Source organism: Capra hircus, chromosome 18 (genome assembly GCF_001704415.2).
Source record: "Capra hircus breed San Clemente chromosome 18, ASM170441v1, whole genome shotgun sequence".
NCBI classification, from domain to species: Eukaryota; Metazoa; Chordata; class Mammalia; order Artiodactyla; family Bovidae; genus Capra; species Capra hircus.
In genome coordinates, this window is record NC_030825.1 from 54,541,214 (window position 1) to 54,567,869 (window position 26,656).

Genomic DNA, 26,656 nt, shown 5'->3' on the forward strand with positions numbered 1-26,656 from the left:
CGACAAGGCCGGATCCTGAGGCGGGGTTGGAGGTTCGGCAGTTGAACCGCTCGCGAGGAGGGGAGTCCCGGGAGAAGGTGAGAGACGGCTAGGGCTGCTGGTGCGCGGGTCGGGGGAAGCGATCCTGGGGGCGAGGGGGTGCTCTAGGGGGAGAATGGGCTGAGCAGGCATCTTACCTAGTAGTGTGAGAATCGGGAGCGGTTGCCTTTAACACGGGTAGGCGCTTTCGTGAGAGGTTGTGAGACAGAGGGTAGTATGTGAGACAGAGGGTAGTATGTGAGTCGGAGGGTGTTTTTTGTTTCGCATGAGGCTCTTGAAAGGGGAAAGTGTGTAAAGTAGGATACAGCAGATGGTGAAACGTAGAAATGCCCTTGTAGGACAGACTTGCAATTTAATGGGAGGTTTTAAGACAGAGGGTTATTACAGCGCGATGTGGAGTGGTGGAGGTCCCTGCCATCAGTTAACAAGCTTTGATTTGGGTGGAGGGCAGGTGAAGAACAATATTGTGGGAAGGAATGAGTGATCAGAGTGTGTTTTGACGACTTATGAAGGCTTGTGATACACGTAATGTTTACCGAGGGCTAACTGTGTGACAGGCACCTACCGAATGTTGCACGTGAATTAACTCAGGCTTCTTAATAACGCCACGGGTGGTTAAGAGTGTGGGCTCTGGCATTGGGTTGCTTGAGTTTGAACGTTGGCCTTGCCACTGGATGAGTTGTTTAACCCTCTGTGCCTCAGCTTCATCACCAGTAGAATGACCTTCTCTCTTCTCTGGCAATATCATTCACCTGGTGGCCTTACCCAGTCTCTTGGTTTCATATGCTGCTGCTGCTAAGTCGCTTCAGTCGTGTCCGACTCTGTGCGACCCCATAGACGACAGCCCACCAGGCTCCCCTGTCCCTGAGATTCTCCAGGCAAGAACACTGGAGTGGGTTGCCATTTCCTTCTCCAATGCATGAAGGTGAAAAGTGAAAGTGAAGTCGCTCAGTCGTGTCCGACTCTTCCCGACCCTATGGACTGTAGCCTACCAGGCTCCTCCGTCCATGGGATTTTCCAGGCAAGAGTACTGGAGTGGGGTGCCATTGCCTTCTCTGCTTGGTTTCATATACTCTTTATGTAATGATGTTTCTAAGTGTGTATATCTCCATTTGGAGTCTCTACCCTGAACTCAAGGCTCATATGTGCAGTGGCTGGCTCTTCTCTGCTTGGAAGTCCAGCTGACACACAGACTTCAAAAACGTGTCCCAAACTAAACTTGAAGTTTTCCCCTTCAGCCTCCAAACCTAGTTGATGACAGTTCCATCCTTTCAGGTATTCAAGACAGAAACCTTGGAGTCGGCCTTCACTCCTTCCTGTTCTCTCACCCATGTACTGTCCGTCAGTTAGCAAATCTCATAGATCAACCTTCAGAACACATGGGACTTCCCTGGTGGTTCAATGTTAAGACTCTGCGCTTCCAATGTAGTGGGTGCCGGTTTGATCCCTGGTTGGGAAACTAAAATCCCACATGTCGCACGGCATAGCTTAAAAAAAGAGAAAAACACCACATCCAGAATCCAGTCACATCTCACCACCTTCTTTGCTACATTCTGGCCTAAGCCATCACCTGTTCTTACCTGGTCTGTTGCAGTGGCCTTCTCACTGACTTCCCTGACTCTACCCTTGACCCCATGGTCAAGTTAGTTCAAAAGTCAGATCATGTTGCTCCGCTGTTCATAACCCTCCCATGGCTCCCATCTCATGCAGTAAAAGTCTTTGCCAAGTCTGCGAGGCCCCACCTGATCCAGCTCCCCCTCCTCCATGCTCTCAAATCCCACCAATCCCACTTGTTCATCCTGCTTCAGTTGCCCCAACCTGTTTGCTGTCGGTCAAACATAGCAATAAAATCTCCACTTGGGAAATGTACTTGCTGTCCCCTCTGTCTGCACTGAATTCCCCCAGGCTCTCACTGACAACCCAAACCAAAATAGCTCCTGTCACCCTCTGGCTTTATTTTTTTTCATAACACTCACCACTACTTGACGTAGATCCGTGTTTGTTTATATCCACTGGGCTGCTTCGATGTCCCTCACTAGAGTGGGCTCCAGGTGGATCTAGAACTCAGCAGCTGGAAACATGCATAATACTTAAAGGTGTTACTTGTACTGTTTCACCATTGCATTTCTTGAGAGGTCTCCCTGTGATACAAGACAGGATCGTTAATCTTTGGGAGGGTGTTGGGTTGTGTGTTGGGGTTTAGATGGGGTCATAAACTGGGCAGAATGTGGTGGCCAGGAGCAGAAGATCTCAGCTCTAGTTTGTGCTGGGGAAGCTTGTGGGAAATGCAGATTCCTGGGCCCACCTCCAGAGATTCTGCCTCTAGCTTTGGGACCAGGCCCAGAATGCTGCCTTGTCACCAACTCCTGTGTTGAAACTGAAGGTCTGCAGCCCTTACTTTGAGAAACAGGTCAGTTCAGAGCTCTGGGTGGAACTCTTCATCATTCAACTCCCGTTTTGTAGTTTGCCTGGTGCTGGCCAGTGTTGGGAACCCTGAAGTGATTGAGGCAGTCCTTACCCAGCTTGGGAGTCAGGGAGGGCTTCCTGTAGGAGGGGACACTGGAGCTGAGACCTGGAAGATGACAGAGGAGTGAGCTGAGAGAAGACCTTGCCTGTATCTCCAGTGCCTTGAACCCTGTCTCCTGGTATCGAGCATGAATTCACAAGCAGCTGCTGATCTGTGCCAGGCCCGGGGAGCTGAAGATACAAGAATGGTCAAAATGGCTGTGCCTTCATGGGCATATGGCTTACCAACTTATCAGCTAGTTGTACAGATGGTAATAGCTGACCAAATGCCAGGCACTATTTGAAGCATCTTATATATACTGACTAATTCAGTTCCCACAATAATCCTGTGTGAGGCGGGAGTTCTTATTATCTCTGCTTTACTAATGGGGAGAGGTTGGGAGAGGCTAAATGCCTTGCCTGGGGTCACACTGCGGGTTAGGATCTGAACCCTGGAGTCCCCAGCTTACATTGTGTACTGTGCTTAAGGTGTGAGGCTCCATTTGGATTTGTTCTGGGAGGGAAAGGAGCAGAGGGTTAGGGGAAGAACTGGAAGGTAGTGAGGGAAGGCTGCTGAGGAATGAGTAGAGGGTGAATGTGCCAGTCCCTCATTGCAGGATTCCAGGCAAGTCTCAGTTTCATCTTCTGTAAAATGGGGGATGGTTACAGTACCTACCAGAGAGTGGAACTAACGGTGAATCATTGGTTAAGTGGGCATGGTGCTTATCTAAGGCAAAACGCATTTGAGGGATGGTAGGGGAGGGAGAGTCTGATACCCCAGGGGGTGGTGATGGGCTTCAGTGTGGAGGTCTGGATGGTGGGGTGTCTTAAAGGGTTTTGGGGTCTATACATTCCAAGGGGATAGTGTGGAAGGCTTTGGTCTGTATTTTGGAGTGCAGGGATAAGGGAGAGGGGGATCTGTTCAGCCCTAATTCACCCATGTGATGGTGGGGGGCAGGGGCCATGAGCTTGGAATGGGGCTAGGAGGAGTTACTTAGGCCAGGCCGTGTGTTTGTGTGTGTGTGTGCGCGTGCGCGTGTGCACATGTGCATGTGTGTGTGCCTAGGTCAGGACTGGCTGGACTCTGGGTGTGGCAGATAGTGGGGAAACAACCATCAGGGGTGGGGACTGCCAGGGGCGGGGATTTACCCATGTCTGGTGTGGGAGGTGGTGATGTGGATTTGTTTTGGGGGAGCCCAGCGTAGAGGATTGTCAGCTCTGGTCAGTCCTGGGGTGACGGCTGTGAAATCTGAAATATCCAGGGAGCACAGTTTGGGAAGAGGAGCTGGGATGGTAATGCAACATTGAAAATGCACAGGTGGGTCACTTTAGTGAAAGATGGGAGGGCTGGGGGTTGGAAAATGAGTCTGTGTGTGTGTGTGTGCGCGCGCGCGCGCGTGCCCTCATGCACTAAAACCATGGTGTCATGAGGCCAGAGAAATGGGGTTAGGTGTGTGGCCCAGAGTGGGGCGCTGGAGAGCCCACACTTAGTGCACGAAGTGGAGGTTCTGACGTCACGGGTTGACGGGGGTGGGGTGGGGGGCGGCGCCTCAAAGGCAAGGCATCCCCGCTGGGTTGGGGAGGGGGAACGTGTCAGGAAGCTGAGGCGGAGAGAAGCTAGGAGAGACTTGGTACTGGAACAAAACCAGCAACCAGGATGGGCCACTGGTCGGCTGTCACAGAGCACGGATGGGGGATGCAGGTAGAAGGACAGTGGGGGTGGGGTCGGGCGTGAAGGAGGGAGGAGGGGCTCAGGGTCTGGAGGATCGCAGGGTTCGGGCGTGGTGATCAAGGGAAGATAAATGGAAAATGTGGGGGGCAGGAGAGAGAGGGAGTTTACATAGAATTTTGAGAGGGAACGGAATCCAGATGAAATACGAGGGTAATGGAATACAGGCTGAAAAATGGGATGTGTGTGGAGTAGAACGTTGGGCCGATATGCGGACAGAATCCAGACGGAACAGCGTAGGGGGGACAAAATTCAAGTAGAATGTAGGGGGAGCCTCAGTAGAACATGGGGGACTGGGAGAGGGGGGGTAGTGGCCAGAATATAGGGAATGAGTGTTGGGGAGCTGGGGTCAGGAGGGGGAGAGTCGAACTGGCTGGGGAGTGTGGAGGTTATTCTGTCTAGAAGAGGGAATGGAGGAAGGGGAGCGAGTACAGTTTGTGCAGGTGAGGGAGGCAGGTGTGAGGAGAGGATTGAATTCGGGCAAAATATTCAGGGGCTTAATATCTGGGGACTGAGGTGGGCGGGTGCGTCATCGGGACAATTGGATGAGAAAGTCCCTGTTATCAACTGAAGGGCTATGAATGGGGGGCTTTTGTGCGGGAGTGGGTAAGGAGGAGGGCGGGGCCGGGTTAGCAGCCGGAATGGGGTGGGGCAGGCCCTCTTCTGCCTCTGTCTCCCAGATCAGGTACCACTAGTAGGTTGGTGAATTAGGGGCGGTTAGGCTGTGTGGTTCATCAGGTGTTCCGCCGCTGTCTTTGACCCTTGGTAACCCGGACGGCGCGGCCGCTGATTGGCTTGCGGCATGGGAGGGGCAGAGTGGATGGGCGGGGTTTAGAACACCCGGTGGGGCGGGGCCAGCGCTGCCTGGCACCCGTATTCAGGGCAAGGGAATGAGGGATATGTTGAAATGTGTAGCTGTTTGTTTGCCAGTAGGTCAGGAATTATTCACCCCCATTTCTAAAACTCCAGAGAATGAAAGTACAGTTGTGAGAGTGTGAATTTTCCGAGGGAAAGTGATCTCCAGATTTCATCAGCGCCTCCAAAACACCAGAGACGCCTTCCCCAAATAAGGTTAAGAGCCTGGACCTAGGGTCAGAGAAGCCTCTCAGGATGTCTGGGGCTCAGGCAGTTGTCCTTGGGCCTTTAAGAAAGGGGATCTGTGGATGGGCTTCAGGAGTGGTATTCTGGGAGGCCCTGAAATTACTTGGCAAAGGTTTTGGATCTATTCATTTATCTGCGGATTCTTCAGAGATCTCATTAGATTTGCAAAGGCTCTCGGACTCTAAAAATATTAAAAATCACTGACCTAAGAGATTCAGGGCTCTTTTTTTGTTTTTAAATAGTGGCACTTAATTTTATTTATTTAGTTTTTGGCTGCACTGTGCATGGCTTGCAGGATCTTAGTTCCCCAACCAGGGATTGAACCCAGGACCTCTGCAGTGAAAGCAAGGAGTCCTAACCACTGGACAAGCAGCGAATTCCCAGGGCTCATCTTTTTCTCAAAATATTAAATTTTCTAATATCAGACTTCAGGAAGGACTAAACTGGGGAAAGTATGAGGACTAAAGAGAAGGGAGTTAAGCACAGGAGGGGTCCCTGCGAGCTGAGTCGGGGGACAGCTGTTGATAGCCCTGTCTTTGGAGCACCTGTGGGACTCTGGACAGAGCTCTTTTTCTCACGGAGCCACAGTTTCCCCATCGGTACACTGGGGAGAGAATGGGCTTGCCTTGTCTTTCTAGTCCCTTTCAAGCTCAGAAACAACAGCAAAGTAGTAATAACAAGAATAATGATGGTCAAGTGTGGGGATGAAATAGATGAAGAGGATTAAGAGGTACAAACCTCCAGTTATAAAGCAAGCCACATCATATAGTCAATAATATTGAAGTAACTTTGTACAGGCACAGATGTTTCCTCGACTTAGCATGGTGATCATTCCACCATGTGTGCAGATGTCAAGTCACCATGTCGTACACCTGAAACTGACATAATGCCCATCAATTGCATTTCAGTAAAAAAAAAAAGTGATGATGCCGATACGTACTGAATGCTTGGTGTGTGTCACACGTGGCTCAATTTTGCTGAGGATTTTTACATGATTAATTCATTTAATCTTTACGCCAATCCAAGGAGATGAATGCTGTTATCCTCCTATGGGCTTACAAAGGCCTGCAGGAACATCATCTGGCCCGTTACATCTCTGATCTCCTCACTTTCCCCTCTCCCTCCCTCATGCTGACCTCCTTGCTGTGTTCAGAACAAGCTAGGAACATCCCACCTTGGAGCCTTTGCCTGGCTGTTCCCTCTGCTGCCACTGCTGCTGCTAAGTCGCTTCAGTCGTGTCCGACTCTATGCGACCCCATAGACGGAAGCCCACCAGGCTCCCCCATCCCTAGGATTCTCCAGGCAAGAACACTGGCTGTTCCCTCTACATGGAGCCTATTCCGCAGATATTCACCTGTCTCCTCTTTTTCCGTCCAGGCCTGTGCTCAGTGGGGAAGGGGTGGCCCTTCCTTGGCCCCCTTAGCTAAAAAGAGCAACCCCCCCAGCATCCTCTTTCTCCTCTTCTTGACATTTTTACGTCTCTAACTATTGCTACCCTCTTGAGGGTAGGGATAGAATCTGGTTTCTCATCATATCCCCAGCACCCAGGATAGCATGTGCTTTATTTTTTTATTTTTAAACTGGAGTACAATTGCTTTACAATGTTGTGTTAGTTTCTGCTGTACAGTGTGAATCAGCTATCAATATACATATATCCCCCTCATCTTGAGCCTCCCTCCCACCCACCCTCCACCCCACCCCTCTAGGTCATCACAGAGCACCAAGCTGAGCTCCCTTGCTATATCTATTTTATGAGTTAGAGTGTATATATATCAGTGCTACTCTCTGAATTCGTCCCACTCTCTCCTTCCCCCTGCCTGTGTCTTTAAGACCATTTCCTACATCTGCGGCTGTATTCCTCCCCTGCAGGTAGGTTCCATTCCATACCAAATGGTTCCAAATCCTTACCATTTTTCTAGATGCCATATATATGTGTTAATATACGATATTTGTTTTTCTCTTTCTGACTTAATTCACTCTGTATGGCAGGGCACGTGCTTTAAAGGTAAGGAATCTGGCTCCAGGAGAGGTTAAGTTTCTCGCCCATGTACACGCCCAGAGCTGAACCTGGTTATGAACCCAGGCAGCCCGGGGCTGGCATTCTGAATGACTCCCTAGAACTCAGGGTGAGGATGGAGGCCTGACCCCCTCCTCCAGCTTCTCTAGCACTAACAGTGAGTAGTAGTCCTATTGGCTAAGAGAAAGTACTTATACTTGTAGTGGACTAATGAAGAAGATCAATGATTAACTCAGTGTAAATGCTTCAAGTGTCTCATGGAGAATCTGTTAGCCTTGCACTGGCTCTCCTCTTGACTTGGGCCACTCTCCTTAGAGGTAGCCACATGGTTTGTTCCCTGACCTCCTTCAGTTCTCTGCCCAAATGTCACCTCCACAGAAGGCCTGCCCTTGACCCCTTATTTAAAATCTCTGCCAGCCTGATCTCAATGCTCCATCTCTCTTTCCAGCTTGACTTTTCTTCACAAACGTTTGGATAAATGAATAAGTAATAAATATATAATGCATATAAGGATTAATAAATTAATAATAGTGTTAATCATGATTCTCTTATTGAAAATCATATATTCTATTAATCAGCATATATTAGGCGTAATAACGTGCAGAACACAGTTCCCAGGGCCTTTATGTGTACTGTTCAATTTAATCCTCATGACAGCTCTATGAGGTAGGTGCTGTTTCTGTACCCATTTTCCAGATGAGGAAACTGGAGCACAGAGAGGCAGAGTCTCTTCCTAAGGTGGTGCATGGTGGGACCAGGATTCTGGCCTTCCAGCTCCTGAGCCTGGGCTCTCAGCCCCTCTGGGTCTCTTGTCTCTTCCGCCTCTCCAGGGTCACTGGCCATGGACCAGCCAGCTGGCCTGCAGGTGGATTACGTCTTCCGGGGCGTGGAGCATGCCGTGCGGGTGATGGTGTCTGGGCAGGTGCTGGAGCTGGAGGTGGAGGACCGGATGACGGCCGACCAGTGGCGGGGCGAGTTCGATGCCAACTGTGAGTGTGCCTGCCTGGGTGGGCTCGCCTGTCCTTCCCCAGAGTCAGTGTCTCCCAGAAGATGAGGCCAGTCTGGATCCTGCCCACCTGCCCCTTCTAGCTGACCAGAGCTCTCTAAGGTGGGGAGGGTGTGTAGGACTCATCCCTCAGGCCAGAGGCACTGGTGTTGGGGAAAGGTGGAAAGCTTGGGTGCATTGCCCTTGGGCTGGGCAAGTGGTCAGAGCTCAGGAAGGACTTTTCTCTCTACCTAGTCATCGAAGATTTGACTCACAAGACAGGGAACTTCAAACAGTTCAGCATCTTCTGTAACATGCTGGAGTCGGCCCTCACCCAGGTAGGGGCCAGGGTTGGGGGAGGTTTTTGTCCTCTGGGTCCCCGGGAGGGTAGATGCCCGTCTGATGTATGCAAGACCTTCTACTTCCCTTTCATTGAGGAAATAGGGCTGTCTTTTCTTCTTTCCCAAATGTACATGGCATATTCTCATTGTAATTGTGATGACAGTGATTCTCATGGAGATAATTCAAGTCACAGAGAAATGTAGAGAAGAAAGTAAAAATCACTGCATTCCTCATGCTCACTCCTGGTAATATTTTGTTAGTATTTTGATGAAAATCACTCCAGCCATCTCTCCATTTCTTTATTCACTTGTGAACGTGTGTGGTGTGTATATTTGCAGATCTCTAATTTTACAGAGTTGATAAATTTCCCAAGGTATTCTGTAACCTTTAAAAAAGATCCAACAGTATTTCATAAAAAATTTAGTCATGTCAGCGGATGTAGCTAATCATTTCATCTACTGGGAATCTGTTGTGTGCCAGGCACTAGGAGTACAATACTGAACAAAAGAGACAACAAAATCTGCCCTCACGAACCTCACATTCTAGTGCTCCCACTAGACAGACAGTTGGAAAAAAATATATGTCAAGTAGGTGAAAGTATTAATAGGAAAAAAAGAAGCAGGTTGCAAGGTAGATACTATTCAGACATCGTTTGAAAACTGTGAACTGCATTATTTCTCTGATTATGGATAAAATTACACTCATAAAATTGTGATGATACTAATGTGTGTGACTTAGAAAGTGAGAGTCTTAATTCCCTTTCTATCCTCCACCTTAGACTGTTAACATTTTGGTGTCTGTAGGCAGTATAGCATAGTGGCCAAGATTATGGATGCTAAAAGTCAGACTCATCGCTACCACTTACTGCTTGGGTGCCTGGGGCCAATTACTTCCCCTCCATGTCTTAGTTTTCCCATCTGTAATGTGGGGATGATAGTCCCCTTTTCAGAGTGTTATGCAGGCGAAATGAGTTATATGTAAAAAGCTTAGAATAGTGCCTGACTCACAATAAGCACTAAACAGGTGTGGTCTGTTTTTATTATTGTTGTAACTTTTGAGTTTGTCATCCTTGTTAGTGGTTGCTTAGCATTCAAGTGTACCCATGCACATGATTTATTTAACCCAGAGGTTCTCAAACTTTTTGGTCTCAGGACTGTTTTATCTGCTTAAAAATTACCGAGGATACCAAAGAGCTTTTGTTTATGCCTGTTTCATCTAGCAGTATTTGGTTGCCATGTCATAAATTAAAACTGAGAAAAATATAAAGATATTTATGAACTCATTTAAAAATAACAGTAACAAACCTGTTATTGACCTAAGTAATATTTTTATAAATAGCAGTCTCAAAACCAAAATTATTTAGAAAGAAATGTAGTTTTTTAAAAAACATTATTGCAAATCTCTTTAATGTCTGGCTTAATAGATAACTGCTAGGTCCTCATGTGCTTCTTCAGTCTGCTGTGATGTACATGCAAAAAAAAAAAAAAAAATCCTTCTCAGGGGGATATGTAGCCGGCAAAGGGAGTCCTTTAATAGTTTTTTCAGATAATTCTGCTCACATATTAAAATCGGATACATGGTAGTTTCTGAAAGGTTTCTTGCAATGTGGAATCTGAGACCATATCAATGAATTTTTCCTATTCTGTCATATTAAAATCTATTGCCATATCTTGTACTTTGCAAGTATCTTTTTACCTATTTTGTAACATCATGGGTTTGTAATATCACTTGTAACATCACGAGTTGGTCATTTGGGAAATATTGCTTCATGGAATTGTGCAGATCTTTCAGAGGCTGACACATTTCATTATACAGTATCAGGAAGTCACATTTGTTAATATCCTCACTGATCTGGCCAGGAAAATCTTTCAACATTGGGAAGCTGTCAAGCCCGCAGTGGCAGGCGCAAGTTTTCTAAAATTTGAATTTTCACTTTAAAGGTTGAATTTTATCGTTGCCAACAAATAACTGTTAGCTGTTTTTCTTCAAGTGACGGGCTCACTTTGTTCATTTTTGAGAAAATGCTTGCCAAACATCAAAGACTAAATAACCATAGTTTTGTCTGTCAGTACCTTTTCAAGTAAAAATAGTGTTCCATGAAAAAGTGGCTAATTTAGCTCCAAATTCAGCCCCACAGGTGCTTTTCTTAGAAAGTGTCATACTTGGATATGCAGCCAAATGTGGACTTTCTGTTTTGTCACACAGAGTAGTTAAACATCTGTGTACTCAAGGGTCAAGATTCAAGAAAGTTAATAAGTTTTGCAGGTTCGCTGAGGACATTCCTAGGTTTCATTTTCTGTTTTTGTTTATCTGTTTCTTTGTGTGTTTCTCCCTGCCTCCCCTCCCTCTGTGGAGACTGTGTGGCAGCAGTGGAATAAGCAGCAGTTGCTGGTACATTCGACGCCCCTGGCCTGAATCCCGCTAACGGGCACCAGCGGTTTTACCCACCATGGCTTTTGTGCCATCAGTGCATACGTCAGCACAGCAAGAAAGGGCAGATGACATCTTAGTATTATTCCACAAGTTGTTTTGACTGCATGTACTCCCCTAAAAGGGTCTTGGGGACCCCCAGGGGTATGCAGACAACACTTGGAAGTCACACCACTAAGCTGTCTCCTGTGGCTGAGAGTTGTGGTTCTTTCCAGTTTGTCCCCCTGTTGATGGCCTGTGCCACAGGGCCATCTTGACCCACAGCCTACCACAGCCGGGTAGGCAAGCCCAGCTAGCCCAGCGAATGATCAGGGCATGGCCTGGGTGTGTGGGTTGTGTGCTCTGGGTGTGGCCATGTTGAGTCTTTTGGCAACTCCTCCATTCTCTCCAACAGAGCAGTGAGTCGGTCACCCTTGACCTGCTGACCTACACAGATCTGGAGTCCCTGCGGAACCGAAAGATGGGGGGCCGCCCAGGCCCCTTGGCCTCGAGGTCTGCCCAGCTCAACTCCAAGCGCTACCTGATCCTCATCTACTCTGTGGAGTTTGACAGGTGGGTGCAAGGGTACCCACCAGGCTGGTAGCTGGTGGTCAGATGGAAGAGGATGTGGTTAGGACTTAGGAACTACTGGTACCCAAGGCAAGGTGGAGATATTGCTTAAGCCTTGTCTTTGGAATCTTCAGTGTTGAGGTTTATGTCATTTAGTATTGTGTTTAGCTGCAAGTATCAGGATAACCATTGCCAGGGCCTTGAACAATAGTTTATCACATAACAAGATGTCTAGGTAGGTGGCTGCTACTCAACAGCTTCATTAGGGACTCAGGCTCCTCTTTTTGTTTTTCTTTTGTCATCTTTGACGTATTGGCTTTTTGATCTCATCCTTATCTCTTCATGGTCACAAAATAGCTGCCAGACCTCCAGACATTGCATGTGTATCAAAGCAGAAGGAAATGGAACAGAACTGTGGTTGCTAATTGTATCTACTGTTTTCATCAGGGAAACAAAAATGTTCCCAGAAGACTCTCAACCAATTTCATGTAGTAGTGTTTGGCCAGAAATGGTCACCTGTTCTTTCCCAGGTGGATTCTTGGCTTCTGAGATGCCATGATTCTAATCCTTCTCAGGATTCACTACCCGCTGCCCCTCCCGTACCAGGGCAAGCCGGACCCTGTGGTCCTGCAGGGCATCATTCGCTCACTAAAGGAGGAGCTGAGCCGCCTTCGAGGGCTGGATGGCCAGGACGCTCGGGACGGCCGGGAAACTGAGATCTGGCACCTGCGGGAGCAGTGAGTCTTGGGGCTGGGGTGGGCAGTGGGGGCTGGGGGAGGGGACACATCCCATCATGCACCGCAGGACCCAGTGCTTAGCAGTGTTGGAAAGCTGGCCCTCCCTCATTCCCCAAATATTTATTCTGAGCCCCTCCTTTGTGCCCACCGTGGGTTAATGGTGCTGGGGACACAGTAGTGACTGAGACAGTCCTGGTTCTTTCCTCCTGGGGCTCCTAGTCCAGTGGGGGAGACAATGTCTGCAGGCAGAGAAGATTCACCATGGATGAGGGAGTGCAGAGGGAGACCTGACCCTGCCTGGCGAGGGTGGGGTGTTCCAGGCAAAGGGCAAGGCAGGTGCAAAGGCAGGGTGTGAGGCAGGGCTCTATTCAGTTGAATCCACCTACACCAAGTGCCTCTTTTTTGCTGACCTTTCCCTGTCCATGATGTAGTGCCAGTCCAGGGGGCAGAGACTTTGATCACATACCCACCTGAGTATATTGCAAATAGAGATGGGGTGAGACAGGAAAGGGAGCCTCTGCTTTGGGAGGCTGTAACAGGAACCTGGTAGGTTCTTGGGGTGTGGAAGAGTGTTCTAGGCAGAGGGAACAGCATGTGCAAAGGCCTTGTGCTAGGTGGGAATGTTTTGAAAACAAGGGAACTGAAAGAGTGAAGTGAGGGAAGCAAAGGCTCCTAGCATACTTACTGAGTGCCTGCTGTTTGCTTGGGACTTGGTCTCCATCTGGTGGGGGTCCTACACATTCAGTTCAGTTCAGTTCAGTCGCTCAGTCATGTCTGACTCTTTGCGACCCCATGAATTGCAGCACGCCAGGCTTCCCTGTCCATCACCAACTCCCGGAGTTCACTCAAACTCAGGTCCATCGAGTCTGTAATGCCATCTAGCCATCTCATCCTCTGTCGTCCCCTTCTCCTTCTGCCCCCAATCCCTCCCAGCATCAGAGTCTTTTCCAGTGAGTCAACTCTTCACATGAGGTGGCCAAAGTATTGGAGTTTCAGCTTCAGCATCATTCCTTTTGAAGAACACCCAGGACTGATCTCCTTTAGAATAGACTGATTGGATCTCCTTGCAGTCCAAGGGACTCTCAAGAGTCTTCTCCAACACCACAGTTCAAAAGCGTCAATTCTTCGGCACTCAGCTTTCTTCACAGTCCAACTCTCACACCCATACATGACCACTGGAAAAACCAGAGCCTTGACTAGATGGACCTTTGTTGGTAAAGTAATGTCTCTGCTTTTCAATATGCTGTCTAAGTTGGTCATAACTTTTCTTCCAAGGAGTAAGCATCTTTTAATTTCATGGCTGCAGTCACCATCTGCAGTGATTTTGGAGCCCCCCCAAAATAAAGTCTGACACTGTTTCCACTGTTTCCCCATCTATTTGCCATGAAGTGATGGGACCAGATGCCATGATCTTAGTTTTCTGAATGTTGAGCTTTAAGCCAACTTTTTCCCTCTTCTCTTTCACTTTCATCAAGAGGCTTTTGAGTTCCTCTTCACTTTCTGCCATAAGGTTGGTGTCATCTGCATATCTGGGAGAAGGCAATGGCACCCGACTCCAGCACTCTTGCCTGGAAAATCCCATGGACAGAGGAGCCTGGTGGGCCGCAGTCCATGGGGTCGCTGAGTCGGACACAACTGAGGGACTTCACTTTCACTTTTCACTTTCATGCATTGGGGAGAGGAAAAGGCAACCCACTCCAGTGTTCTTGCCTGGAGAATCCCAGGGACAGGGGAGCCTGATGGGCTGCCGTCTATGGGGTCGCACAGAGTTGGATACGACTGAAGCGACTTAGCAGCAGCATCTGCATATCTGAGGTTATTGATATTTCTCCTGGCAAGCTTGATTCCAGCTTGTGCTTCTTCAGCCCAGCATTTCTCATGATGTACTCTGCATATAAGTTAAATAAGCAGAGTGACAATATACAGCCTTGACGTACTCCTTTTCCTATTTGGTACACAGTGGGGAGGGCTAATACTATTTGTAGTATTAATAATAACACCAATATCTAATGTTTATTGCGGAGAAGGCAATGGCACCCCACTCCAGTACTCTTGCCTGGAAGATCCCATGGGCGGAGGAGCCCAGTGGGCTGCAGTCCATGGGGTCGCTAAGAGTCAGACACGACTGAAGCGACTTAGCAGCAGCAGCAGCAATGTTTATTGAGCATTTAACTGTGTGCCAAGGACTCTGTTCAGTGCTGTATGATTTAATTCATTTAATCCTCCCAGAGTAGGCACTACTGTCATTTTATATAGGAAAACTGAGGCCCAGAGAGGTTAGAGAATTTGTCCCGTACACAGTGAAGTAATATGGCCAGGCTCAACCTTGAATCCAAGCAATCGGCTCAAGCGCCTTTTCCTTCCTCGGCCACTGCGCTCACGGCAGGACAGCGCTCAGGAAGGAACAGACCTCTCCGCTTTCAGCTGCGGGAGCTCTTTGGGCTGGAGAACCCTGTGATTCTTCCTGGTGTGTGTGCATGTGTTTCCCAGGATGGCCACAAGATGGCGCCTTCTGCCCTGAGAGCCATAGCCAGGCAATTCTTACCTTCCTCTTCCCAACTTGAAGTTAGGGAGTTTGGAAAGAGGCCAAGATTCATTAATTCACTCATCCAACATTTACTGAGTTCCTACGGTGTGCCACGTACACTTCCCGGCCCTATTTGATGTTTATTGAGCCATCACTCAGTGCTGGACACAGTCTAAGCACTCTTTATAGATTCCTACAACCTCATCAGTAGGTGTTATTATTATAATCCAACTTCACAGAGATATGAAGTGAAACTGCCCCAGGTCACACAGCTTGTAAGAACTGGAATAGAGTTGGGTACAGTCAGCCTGGCCACAAAACCCAGATCCCAACACCGGGTTTGACTGGAGAGCTGGAGGAAGGATACAGATAGAAAACAGATAATCAGGCTGATCAGTGATTGGTGTTGGGAAGGAAGTGTACAGAGAGCCGCGGGGCAGAGACTAGAGAGGCCTGACCTCACCCCTGGCTGGGGTGGGGGGCCAGGCAGTCTTCACTGGGGACTTGATGTTTGGAGGATGAGTGGAGCCATTCCTGCCAGGAGGAGGAGAGATGGTTTTGGAGGAGGGAACTGCATTTGCAAAGAGCATCGTGGGAGAGGGAGGTGGGAGGAGGGGAGGGGAGGGGAGAAGTCAGCTGGAAGGGACCAAATGAAGAAGCTCCTTGGAGAGTGTAGGGGAGGCACAGATTTTTAAAAAACGTTTAGGAAAAATTCCACGCATGCACAGAAGTAGTAGTATAACACACAGGTACTTGTGCCCCAGCTTCAGTGGTTATCTAACACATTTTGCCCATCTTATTTGATCTACACTCTTTCCTGTCCTCTGAGAAGCAAATCCCAGATATTGGATCTCCTCTGTAAACATTTCAATATGTATCTTTTAACATATAAGGTTAGTTTTGATAAAAGCAAACAAACATAAGCGCTGTTATGACATCCAGCAAAACTAACAAAAATACCTTAATGTCATCTGATACCCTGGGTGTACAAATGTCTTTTTGTAATTTGCTTGTGTGAATAAGTATTCAAATATGGCCCCACATTACAGTTTGTTGATGTGCTGCTCAAGTCTCTTAATTTATTATAGCCCCCTTTACCTTCTTTTTTCACGCTGCTGCTTTGTGGAAGAAGCCAGGTTATTTATACAGTTTCCCACATTCTGGATTTTTTTTTTTATTTTGCCACATGGCTTGTGGGATCTTAGTTCCTCAGCCAGGGATCCAACCCATTCCCCTCTGCAGTGGAAGGAAGGGCAAAGTCTTAACCACTGGACCACCAGGGATCTTGTTGATTTTATCACTGTGATTCATGTTCAGTTCAGTCGTGTCCGACTCTTTGCGACCCCATGACTTGCAGCATGCCAGGCTTCCCTGTCCATCACCAACTCCCGGAGTTCACTCAAACTCAGGTCCATCGAGTCGGGGATGCCGTCTAGCCATCTCATCCTCTGTTGTCCCCTTCTCCTTCTGCCCTCAAATCCCTCCCAGCATCAGAATCTTTTTCCAGTGAGTCAACCCTTCGCATGAGGTGGCCAAAGTATTGGGGTTTCAGCTTTAGCATCAGTCCTTCCAGTGAACACCCAAGACTGATCTCCTTGCAGTCCAAGGGACTCTCAAGAGTCTTCTCCAACACTACAGTTCAAAAGCCTGAATTCTTCCGCGCTCAGCTTTCTTCACAGTCCACTTCTCACATCCATACATGACTACTGGAAAAACCACAGCCTTGACTAGACCCCTGTATTTCCCGTGAAGTGGTTGTTAAACCGACAGGCTAATCAGATTCCGGTTTCTGGGACGCCTTCCTCCGTGGTGCTGTGTATCTATCTGTCTACTGTCAGGTGACGCTGGGACTGGTGGGTGTGGATGCTGAGAGCTGAATCCCTGTCTTAAAAGGTCCTGTCAACCCAGCATCTCTTGGTGGTTTTTATTTGCATTTCTCTAACGCAAGCGGTGCGTGCCCACCCGGGTGGAGGAGGGCAGAGTATGGGACCGTGCCCCTCACCCGGCCCCGACCTTCACCTTCTACCTCCTCCTCCCAGGGTGTCACGCCTGGTGTCTGAGAAGCGCGAGCTGGAGGCCCAGCTGGGCAGGTTGCGCGAGGAGGCACTGGCCGGGCGGGCGGCGCGCCAGGAGGTCGAGTCGCTGCGCGGGCTCGTGCGCGGCCTGGAGCTGGAGCTGCGGCAGGAGCGCAGCCTCGGACACCGCGGGTCCGGCCGTCGAAGTCAGGATTGCCGCCGCCTGGCCAAGGAGGTGAGGGGGCGGGGCGGCCGGCGGGGCCCGGACTTTGGCTTCAGTCTGGACCTCCACGCCCCTCTTCTCTCCGTGCAGCTGGAAGAGGTGAAGGCGTCGGAGCGGAGCCTGCGTGCGCGGCTGAAGGCGTTGAACACCGAGCTGGCCCTGTACAAGAGGGGGTGAGGGGCGCGCCCGGGGCGGGGCTTCGGCGCTGCGGACCCGCCTGCGGGTGGGCTCCAGGGCGAGATGGGCGGGGCGGAGCCCAGGTGACTGGGCGGAGCCTGGGCGACGGGGCGGGACCCAGGTAAGTTGGAGAGGACTGGTCGGGCCTGAGAGGGCGGAGATGGAGGGATGGCAGGGACCTAATGGGCTGCCAGCGGCTTAGGGAAGGAGTCAGTAGTTGAAAATGATGGGCGGGGTCTGTAGAGAGATGGGCAGGCCTGAGGCGGCGCTCGGGAGGCCAGACCTGGAGCTAGGGGCGGAGCCCGAAGGCTAGTTGAGCGAGGGGGCGTGGCTAAGCGGATTGGAATCCGGGTAATGTTTGCTGGCATGTATTGAGGTGCGTGTTGAAAAATTGGGAATGATTTCCAGGGAGCTTGGAAGACCTCTGGGAGAAGGGTCTACTGAGAGGATGTGTTAGAATGTAGGGAACTGACAGACGGTTTTTTTTTTAAGGAGGTGGTTGGGGGGTTCTGAGTGGGTGAAGCTTGGGAAAAGAGGTCTGTGAGGGCCGTGTGTAAGAATGCAAATGTTAGGAGTTGACGGCGGGGCGGGGTGGGGTGGGGGTTGGGACTGAAGGTTCGGAGATGGTGTAGTCCGGGAAGTGTTGTTACCGGTGGGAAACTTACAGTGGGTTGGGTCTGTGCTCCCAGGAGACGGACCCCGCCGGTGGTGCCGCCCTCGGTGCGGGAAGATCGGGCTTCCACGTCCCGGGAGCGCTCCACGTCGCGTGGCCGTGGCGCCGCCCGCTCCTCATCCCGGGAGAGCGGCCGCGGGGGCCGGGGTCGAGGCCGCCCTGCCCGCCCCTCGCCCTCGCCCACAGGTCCGTGACGGCCCTGCCCTGCCCGTGGGAGGAGGTGTGTGGGACTAGAACTGTGGGGGCGTGATCCGGTAACCCCAACCTCCTCTTCTCTCCACACCCCACCCCCACCCGGTCCTAGGTGGTCGCGTGCCCCGTTTCGACCCGACAGCCTTTGTGAAAGCCAAGGAGAAGAAGCAGAGAGAGATCAAGATGAAGTTAGAGCATGTTTCCTCCTCACCTGCCCCTTTCCCTGCCGCTCTGAAGCGTGCCCGCATCCAGCCGTTTCTCCCATCTCCATCACCTGTCGCCTGCTCCTGCTTCCCCCGACCTCCATCTCCTCTCCTGATCGCCAGCCTCCCCTCTCCCCCTGGCTTGTCTCTCACACCCCTTCGTGGTCTGTGTCTCCGCATGGTTTTCTCCTATTTAGCTGTGACCCGCAGGGGCGCAGCTACGCCTTTCCCGGGACTGGGCGCACAGGTGGACGTCTCATTTCTCGTTCCCCAGGCAGCAGCAGCGGAACCGATTGGGCAGCGGAGGAAGCGGGGACGGCCCATCCGTCTCCTGGTCTCGCCAGACTCGGCCGCCGGCAGCGGTGACCGGTCGAGGAGACGCGGCTAACCGGTCCCGAAACCGCAGCTCCTCGGGTAACTGGGCTGGCGGGCGGGCTGGGCGGGACTGTGGCCAGTGCGGTGAGGGAGGCTCACACTCTCCGTCTCCCCCTAGTGGACAGTTTCCGCAGCCGCTACTCGTCCGCCAGCTCCTGCAGCGAGTTAGAGGATTTCTCTGAGTCCCTCCCTAGAGGGTAAAACTTGGGCTGGGGGAAAGGACCGCCTCCAAACGGATGTCTGGGGAGATTCGAAACACTCTTTTGAGGGGAGATTGGGTGGTGGAGGCTGGAGCCTTGAAACCGAGGAAGAGTGCGAGATGGGAGGTGCCCCAGACTTTTCCCATTGGTCCTGATCACTCCCTCCTCTCAGCGTTCGCCGCCGCCGGGGGAAGCCGCCCAGCCCCACCACGTGGAGTGGGTTCAATACGGTGAGTGCCTTCCCTGGGATCGGGTTGTAAAGGGCGATTCGGAATTCCGCTGGAGGCAGTGTTTTGAGACCTTTGGGTTGGAGGGGAGAATGACGGTGTGGTGGAGGGTGGCTGTTGTTTAGTCCCTCAGTCATGTCCGACTCTTTGCGACCCCATGGATTGTAGCCCGCCAGGCTTCTCTCTCCATGGGATTTCCCAGGCAAGAATACTGGAGTGGGTTGCCATTTGCTTCGGCAGGGGGATCTTCCCGACTCAGGGATCGAATCCTCACTTCCGGCATTGGCCAGCAGGTTCTTTACCGCTGAGTCACAGGGGAAGCCCACCGGGAGGGCAGGGGATGCCCATTAACAGCAAGGCTCTGGCCTCAAATTGCCAGGTCTTAAAACCTGCCTCTGCTTGCTATAACCTGTGTGATTCAGGGAGTTACTTAGCTTCTGTAGCTATCAATAGTTTCTTTATCAGCTAAATGGGAATAGTAATAGTATTCACCTCAGAAGATTCTGGTGAAGATACAAGGAGCTTGTTTTGCATAAGTGCTCAGCAGATGTCACCCCTTATTTTTATGAGGTCCTTTGGTTCTGGTGGGATTTGGGGGGTCCGGGAATAGAGGGTGCCTGACCCCCTTTCCCGCCATCCCCAGCAGCAGAAGTCCACCCCCCTTGAACGCGGTCGCCATCAGAGACGCCTGGCCAGTTCGGGGGGCTGGGTTCCCATCAAAGGTGAGCCTGGGACTCTACACCTCCCCCTCTCCTGCCCCAGAGCCCACTGGGATGGTACCGAGGACAGGATTTTGGGCCCCTTACAGACCCCCACACCTACGCCTGCTCTCACAGAGTACAGCTCAGACCACCAGGCGGCTGACATGGCCGAAATAGATGCCCGCCTGAAGGCCTTGCAGGAATACATGAACCGACTGGACACGGGGTCGTGACCTCGGATGCTGACTGGCGCTCCTCCAACCCCACCCACCGCTGGATTCGGCGTGGGGGCGGGGCCGGTGTGTCCTGGCCCCGCCCAGGCCCCGCCCCTCCTGGTGCGCTTGGGAGTCTCAGGCGTGTGAGGCCCCATCCCACCCCCTCCCGCAGGCATGGCATGCTGCGAGGGAGGGTAAGTGAGTTTTGTAAATAAACATATTTGCCTTTGGGATCCCTCAGTTTATGACTGAAGGGTTGGGGTGGAGTGGGGAGAAATGAAGATCGGGTGGCTGGGATGGCAGGGTGTGTGTATGGTGGGATGGATGGGACCTGTGTGTATTTCTGGCTATGACTTGGGAGGCAGATGGGGGTCAGGCTCAGGAAAGACTCCCGCACTTTCTAAAGCAATGAAGAGGGGGGACCCGAGGGTTGGGAGTGAGCAGCTCATCCCCACAGCGATCCAAGCAGAGATGCTGCACTGAATGTCTTCGGTGGTGAGGTAGAGAGGGGGTGTCTTGTAGCATGGCTCACTGTCTAGGAGGTGAGGACCCCTGAGCTGCTGGTGGTGACGTCTCAGTGGACTTGGTGCTAATTCCCGGCGCTCTGACCTGAGACCTCCGGGTTCTGAGCTGTGATGTTGCTTCCGAGCTGGGATCTCTGGGGTCTCGGTTCAGGGTCGGGACCTCTGGGTTCTGAGCACCAGCAAGGTCAGAGTGCTGGGAGGTGTTGGGGTGGGGCAGGGGTGTGTGGCTGAGGTCTGTGGGAGGGAGAGAGAAGAGGCATATGTCAAGACACAGGAATACAGTTTGAGCTTCTCCTTTATTGGGGCAGGGGGAGGCGGGGGGTTTCTGCTGGGATGGGTGGGATGTGAGAAGACGGACAGGCCCTCACACGCTGCGGTAGTGTGGCCACTGCTGGATGATATCATAGAGCTGGTCCCCTGGAGAGAGCGTCTGCTGCACATCGCGGTGTCCTTTGACCTCATAGTTAGGAGTCAGGTATCCCCGAGCCGCACCGCAAGCCAGCAGATTCTGAGCTGCCCTGAGAGCACGGGCCGGGGGTGCCCGATCTGGGGGAGGAGAGGCAGGAGTTAGGCTGGGGCTTCCTACAAGGGCCGAGGGAGTGTGGGTAGGGCTGTGCTTTTGCACGCCGAGCTGGCCCATTTAGGCCCAGAACGCGGCCTGCCATGCTCTCTGTGCCTCAGTTTTCTCATCTGTGAAAGGGGACAATGACAGCACCTGCCCACAGGGCTGGGGGACACTAAGATGAGTGACAATGTATAGAGCAAGCCCTCCACAAGTGTCGGCCATCAAGATGATCATTTATTCACCCTCCTCTGCCCCCAGACCTTCCCATCCGATCCACAGCCGTAGCTGCCACTTATCAAGCACTTCTGGGGCTTCCCTGGCGGCTCAAATGGTGAAGAATCTGCCCGCAATGCAGAAGACCCGGGTTCAATCCCTGAGTCGGAAAGATTCCCCTGGAGGAGGACATGGCAATCCACTCCAAGCACTTCTCAGGTTAACCCTATCCCTCCAGTTCATGGACTGACCGAAGAACTTTTATAAAGATGAACTCGTCCGAAACTGTGTAGTTGGAAATGGACTTTATCCAAAAGAGAGGAAACTAGGCTCAGAGAAACAGAATCGCGCCTGAGGTCACAGAGGTTGTAGGTGGCAGAGCCTCCCAGCCAGGACGCACCATGAAGTACCATCCCCCAGAGCCCATGTCAGCCACCTCGCTGACGGCTGGACACTTACCCATATAGTTGCCCATGAAGGAGATGCCGATGGCTATGGGGTTCCATGTGGGCCCAGAGTGGGCACCTATGGTGTTCCAGCCCCGGCCCTCATACACGAGCCCATCTTCTCCGATCAGGAAACTGTGGGTGGGAAAGTGATGGAGGGCTTCCTGGGGGAGGACTCTCTCCCTCCTCTGCTCACCCCACCCCTGTCCCTACCACTCACAATTTCCCCAACAACCCTCCTCATCCCTGAATCTTCCACAATAAAAACAACGACCCTGGCCCTTGCTATTTGTCAAGCACAGCTCTAGATGCACCTTTTTGCATCCCTAACCCCATGAGCTGCCACTGCCCCCATCCCATAGCTACTCAGAGAGGTGGCAACACCTGCCCGAGGTCACACAGCTGGTCAGGGAGCCAGGATTTCCACCCAGGTCTCCGTGACTCCCGTCCACATGGTCTGATTCCTAGCTCTCTCCCGCCTCCCTGGAGGATTGGTTGAGCTCTTCATTCATTGACTCCTCACGTGGAATTCTCTGACACTGCCGTCATCCCCACTTTATGCTGAGGAAAGCTGACTTAGAGTATTTACCCAAGGTCCTGTCCTGAGACTAGTGAGTTCTCAGGACTCTACTGAGAAGCTCCTCAGCCTGCTTCCTGCTTCCTCTTCCCTGCTGGGATGCACTTGATTGACAGGATCAGGGACTCGAGGGTTGGCACCACAACCAGACACAAACCCTGGAGCCCCAGCACCTGTCTCCTTGAGGCTTCCAATCCTAGAATCAGATCCTTCAGGCTCAATCATTCAGCATGCCTTGATTGAGCGAGTTTGATTGGGCACGTTGGAATTAAGCCCAGGTAGCTGGGCTTCCCAGGTGGCTCTGGGGTAAAGGACCCGCCTGCCAATGCAGGAGATAATAAGAGATGCAGGTTCGATCCCTGGGTTGGGTAGATTCCCTGGAGGAGGGCGTGACAACCCACTCCAGTATTCTTGCCTGGAGAATCCCATGGACAGAGGAGCCTGGCTACAGTCAAGGGGTCGCAGAGTCGGACATGACTGAGCATCTGAGCACATGGGAATTAACCAGAAGATGGGCTTTTTGGAGACCCGAGATTGGCCCCCTCAGCCCTCTGGCTCACGAGGTAGTCAAAAATGCACAGAATGTGGGGACTCCTAATATTGGGTCCTGACATCACCCCTTGGAATACTAGATTCTCAGAATAAGGATGGAAGAGACTAGAAGTACCACAGTGGCCACCAGGACTGGGCTGGGGCATGGCCCTGCCACAGCCCCTGCCCCCGGCACAAGCAACAGGTACTCTCTGTATCTGTGTTAAATGGACGCATCTGATTTAAACTTCAAACACCACCACCAGGGTGGGTGGTCAGGAGCCCCATTTTACAGCTGAAAAAACAGGCTCCGAAGAAGATGTGACAAGGAAGGGAGATTCAAAACATTGGGATCAGACTCTGCAGCCTAAAATTGGAGAAACAAACTTCAGTCAGGTTTCCTCTAAAGTGATTTAGACCAGAGGCCCCGGAAGCCAAACTCTCTGGACGTCATTCCTTTAGGGAAACACGCAGAATCAGAGCGCCTGACTCCTGGAAACGAAATTTTGAAGTTGGGGCCTTTGGATTGTAATACCTGGAGCCGGAAGAGCTGGAGATACTCTCGGAGGCTTCTCGATTTCTCCGAGGGAGGTCCTTTGATTTCCTGGCCTCACCCCAGCCCTATTGAAGCATCTCTCAGGATGGAGCCTGGGAGTCTGCATTTCCAGTAAGGCGATTCTGGTGCTTACGGAGGCCCAAAAACCAATTTGAGTACAAATCCATGTGTGGGACCCCAGCCTAGTACCCTGGAGAGGGAGCTGGCGGGCGTGGGCCCCAGAGGCAGATCTAACCAATCCCTGCCCCCTGTTTCTGCCCTCAGCCCCAACCATCTGTTCTCCACACCACAGCCAGAGGGAGTTTCTCGGACCCCAAGCCGGCTGGCATCCCTCCCACGGCTGCTGTCTGAGAGTAGAACCGAGGTCCTCCCTGTAGCCCACGAGACCCTGTGCCATCTGCCCCCTGCCGACCTCTTCCTCCTCATTTGCTATCACTTTCCGGCTAGCTCCAGCCACCCTGACCTCTGTCCCCCAGGCCTGACCCCTTCCCTCAGCCTCCTAGCCTTTACCTTTGAGGTACCCTGAGCTCACTACCCTGTGACCTACGGCTCCCTCGTCAATCCCTCTGTTCCCTTTCTCCATCGCTTCCATCACCGTCTAAATTGATCTTGTGGACTTCCCTTGTTCCTCACCTGTTGCTGCCTGCTGCCCTTTAAATCCCTTTGGGCTAGATTCTCTGTCCATGGCTGTGCCCATCCTAGCCCCTGGCACACATCCTGGCACACAGGAACAGTCCATGGATCTACGGGCTCCCGCTGCATGCCAGGCAGTGTTCTAAGGAGTACTGGCCGGCTCAGCAATGCAGTGGCCCACGACCCTGTTGACTTTGCAGAGGACGGAGATGACCCTGAAGCTGAGAGGGGAATGCCTGCCCCAGGGCTCAACCAGCGGTAAATGGAGCTGGGACTGGAAACCCAACCCCGGCTTCACCAGGCACTAGACTTTACCAAGCGAACCCAGTGCACAGGACTTGTTCCTGTGTACCTGCAAAATCTGCCCCTTCCTCTGGGGTCAGAGCTGCAGCCCCTTCCCCTCCCCCTTGCGCGTCTGCACTGCCTGCACGCGCCCAGCCCTAAGCGGCGACCCTGGGGGAGAAACATAGCGGCTGCGTCGGGCATCCGGCAGGCGGCTCCAGAGTCGGCCCCCGCGGTCTCGCGTCGCCCCCGCGCGCTCCTCTCCCCTGCATCCCCGGCTCCAGCCCCGGCCCCCCTGCGCACTCACTTGTAGCCCACGTCGCACCAGCCCAGCGTCCGCACGTGGTAGTGCTGCACGTTTTGGGCCTGCCTGAGGCACGAGGCCGGAGTGTCGCAGACGCTGCCCGCCGTGTGCGACACCACCACGTAGCGCACGGGCTGTCTCAGCCTCCGGCTGCACTTGGACGCCAGGGCCCTCCACTCTCTGCGGGACACGATGGGGCCGCAGTCTTGAGCCGCCCCGAGGCCCAAGAGGGCGAGGAGAGCCCAGGCGAGCAGCGCGCAGCGGCGAGACATGGCAGGCAGGACGCGGGGAGATGCCTAGGGCGCGCCGCCGGCCCTGGGCCTTTATCTGCGGGGACTCGGTGGGGGCAGTGGGGTGGAGGGAGCCATGCGGGGAAGGTCTTGCCTCACGCCTGGGAGGGACTCCTCTTCCTGCTCTGGCGGGGGCCCAACAGGATGTGGTATGGTCAGGTCTGGGCAGGGTAGGGAGAGGGGAGCCTGTTCATCCAGCTGGGAGTCGGGGGTGGGGAGAGGCACACAGGCCCCTGGGCGAAACCGTGGTTTCTGGAAGACCCAGTGTCTGGATCTCTTCCCTGCTTTGTCTCTGCCCTCGGTAGGGCATTGGACAACTCAGCAGGAGCTTAAAACCGGGAGGAGAGAAAACCGGGAGGCCCTGAGGCCTCTTCTCCCTTCTTCCTGCAAGGAACTGAAGAAACACAGGCGCCCATTTTTGAAAACGCTTCTCCTGGGCCTAAGCCCGATGCCATTTAACCCTTGCAGCAAACGGAAGAGATGCACCATGGAAAGCCCATTTCACAGTTGAGTAAACTGAGGCCAGAAGCTGGCTGATCACCTTGCTGACACATGGGAGACAGGAGAGCCTGGTGGTCCAGAACCCTCATTCAGAGCCAGGCTGCCTGTGTTTGAATCTGGTGACATTCCAGTGTGTGAACTTGCACAAGTGACTCTAACCTTTCTATGACTCAGTTTTCCCCACCTGCAAAATGGGCCTGATCCTATAAAGTATCTGATTCATGGGATGGTCGCTTAGAAGATGTCTGACTCAGAGTGCCACATAAACTTCACCAGGATTCGACCTCAGATCTTCCCTTGGTGGTAAGCTCCACAGCAGGGATCCTGAGGTCCAGAGAGGAACAGCCGTTACCTAGCACCACTCAGCTGCTTGGGATCGCAGGTGGGGCAGAACACTCCCCCGGGGCTTCTGCCCTGCGGAGGTTGCTTCTCCCAGTACCTCCTAGAGGCACTTGCTGAGTTCAGGGAAGACTGCCTGCTTTGCTTTTCCTTCTACTTTGGTAGATTTTTTTTTTTTTTAATTATTTACTTTTTTTTTTTTTACAAGATAACATATGCTACACTTTGCTGTATAGCAGGTGCTAACGTAACATTGTAGATCAACCCTGCTGTAATGAAAAAATTTTAAAGGACTTCCCTGGTGGTCCTGTGGTTGAGAAGTCACCTGCCAATACAGGAGACACAGGTTTGACGCCTGGTGCAGGCGGATTCCGCATGCCGAGGGGCAGCTAAGCCCTCGTCCCACAACTGCTGAGCCCACACTCTAGAGCCCATGGGCCGCAACTACAAGCCACCGCAATGAGAAGCCTGCGCAGCAAAACGAGAGAGTAGCCTTTGCTGGAGAAAGCCTGCTCGCAGCAAAAAGACCCTGTGCAACCAAAAGTAAATAAATGGAAAAAATTAAAAATAATGTATGCGAGCTGTAACAAGTTGAATTGACACAAATATTAATCGGCTGTGTCCCCCTCTGTCCAGCCCCACCCACCCAAGGTCACCAATGAGAAGAGTGTGGTGTATTTTCTTCCACCGTATTCTCCATGCTCATGGAGATCATACTTATACCCATGATATC

General features: G+C 52.0%; 2 protein-coding genes across 5 annotated transcripts; one reads left to right on the top strand and one right to left on the bottom strand.

Annotated features, from left to right (window-relative positions):
- CCDC61 (coiled-coil domain containing 61) lies at positions 1–21,749 on the top strand. Of its 4 annotated transcripts, none has more exons than XR_001919526.1 (15): positions 1–77; positions 8,222–8,380; positions 8,632–8,714; positions 11,543–11,700; positions 12,273–12,434; positions 17,001–17,211; positions 17,290–17,372; positions 18,066–18,235; positions 18,354–18,429; positions 18,719–18,858; positions 18,938–19,016; positions 19,192–19,249; positions 19,890–19,968; positions 20,083–20,356; positions 21,510–21,749. XR_001919526.1 is itself a non-coding variant. In XM_018062638.1 (14 exons), the coding sequence occupies exons 2-14, from the start codon at positions 8,233–8,235 to the stop codon at positions 20,178–20,180; spliced, it is 1,545 nt and encodes a 514-aa protein (XP_017918127.1). In that variant the 5' UTR covers positions 1–77; positions 8,222–8,232; the 3' UTR covers positions 20,181–20,395. The 4 variants fall into 4 exon arrangements, 1 of the variants encoding a protein (XP_017918127.1); XR_001919527.1 differs by having other exon boundaries at positions 19,893–19,968; XM_018062638.1 differs by lacking the exon at positions 21,510–21,749 and having other exon boundaries at positions 20,083–20,395.
- On the bottom strand, positions 20,964–25,195 carry PGLYRP1 (peptidoglycan recognition protein 1). The gene is made up of 3 exons (XM_018062639.1): positions 24,797–25,195; positions 21,924–22,045; positions 20,964–21,232 (listed from the first exon to the last, which is right to left on the bottom strand). The coding sequence occupies exons 1-3, from the start codon at positions 25,063–25,065 to the stop codon at positions 21,051–21,053; spliced, it is 573 nt and encodes a 190-aa protein (XP_017918128.1). The 5' UTR covers positions 25,066–25,195; the 3' UTR covers positions 20,964–21,050.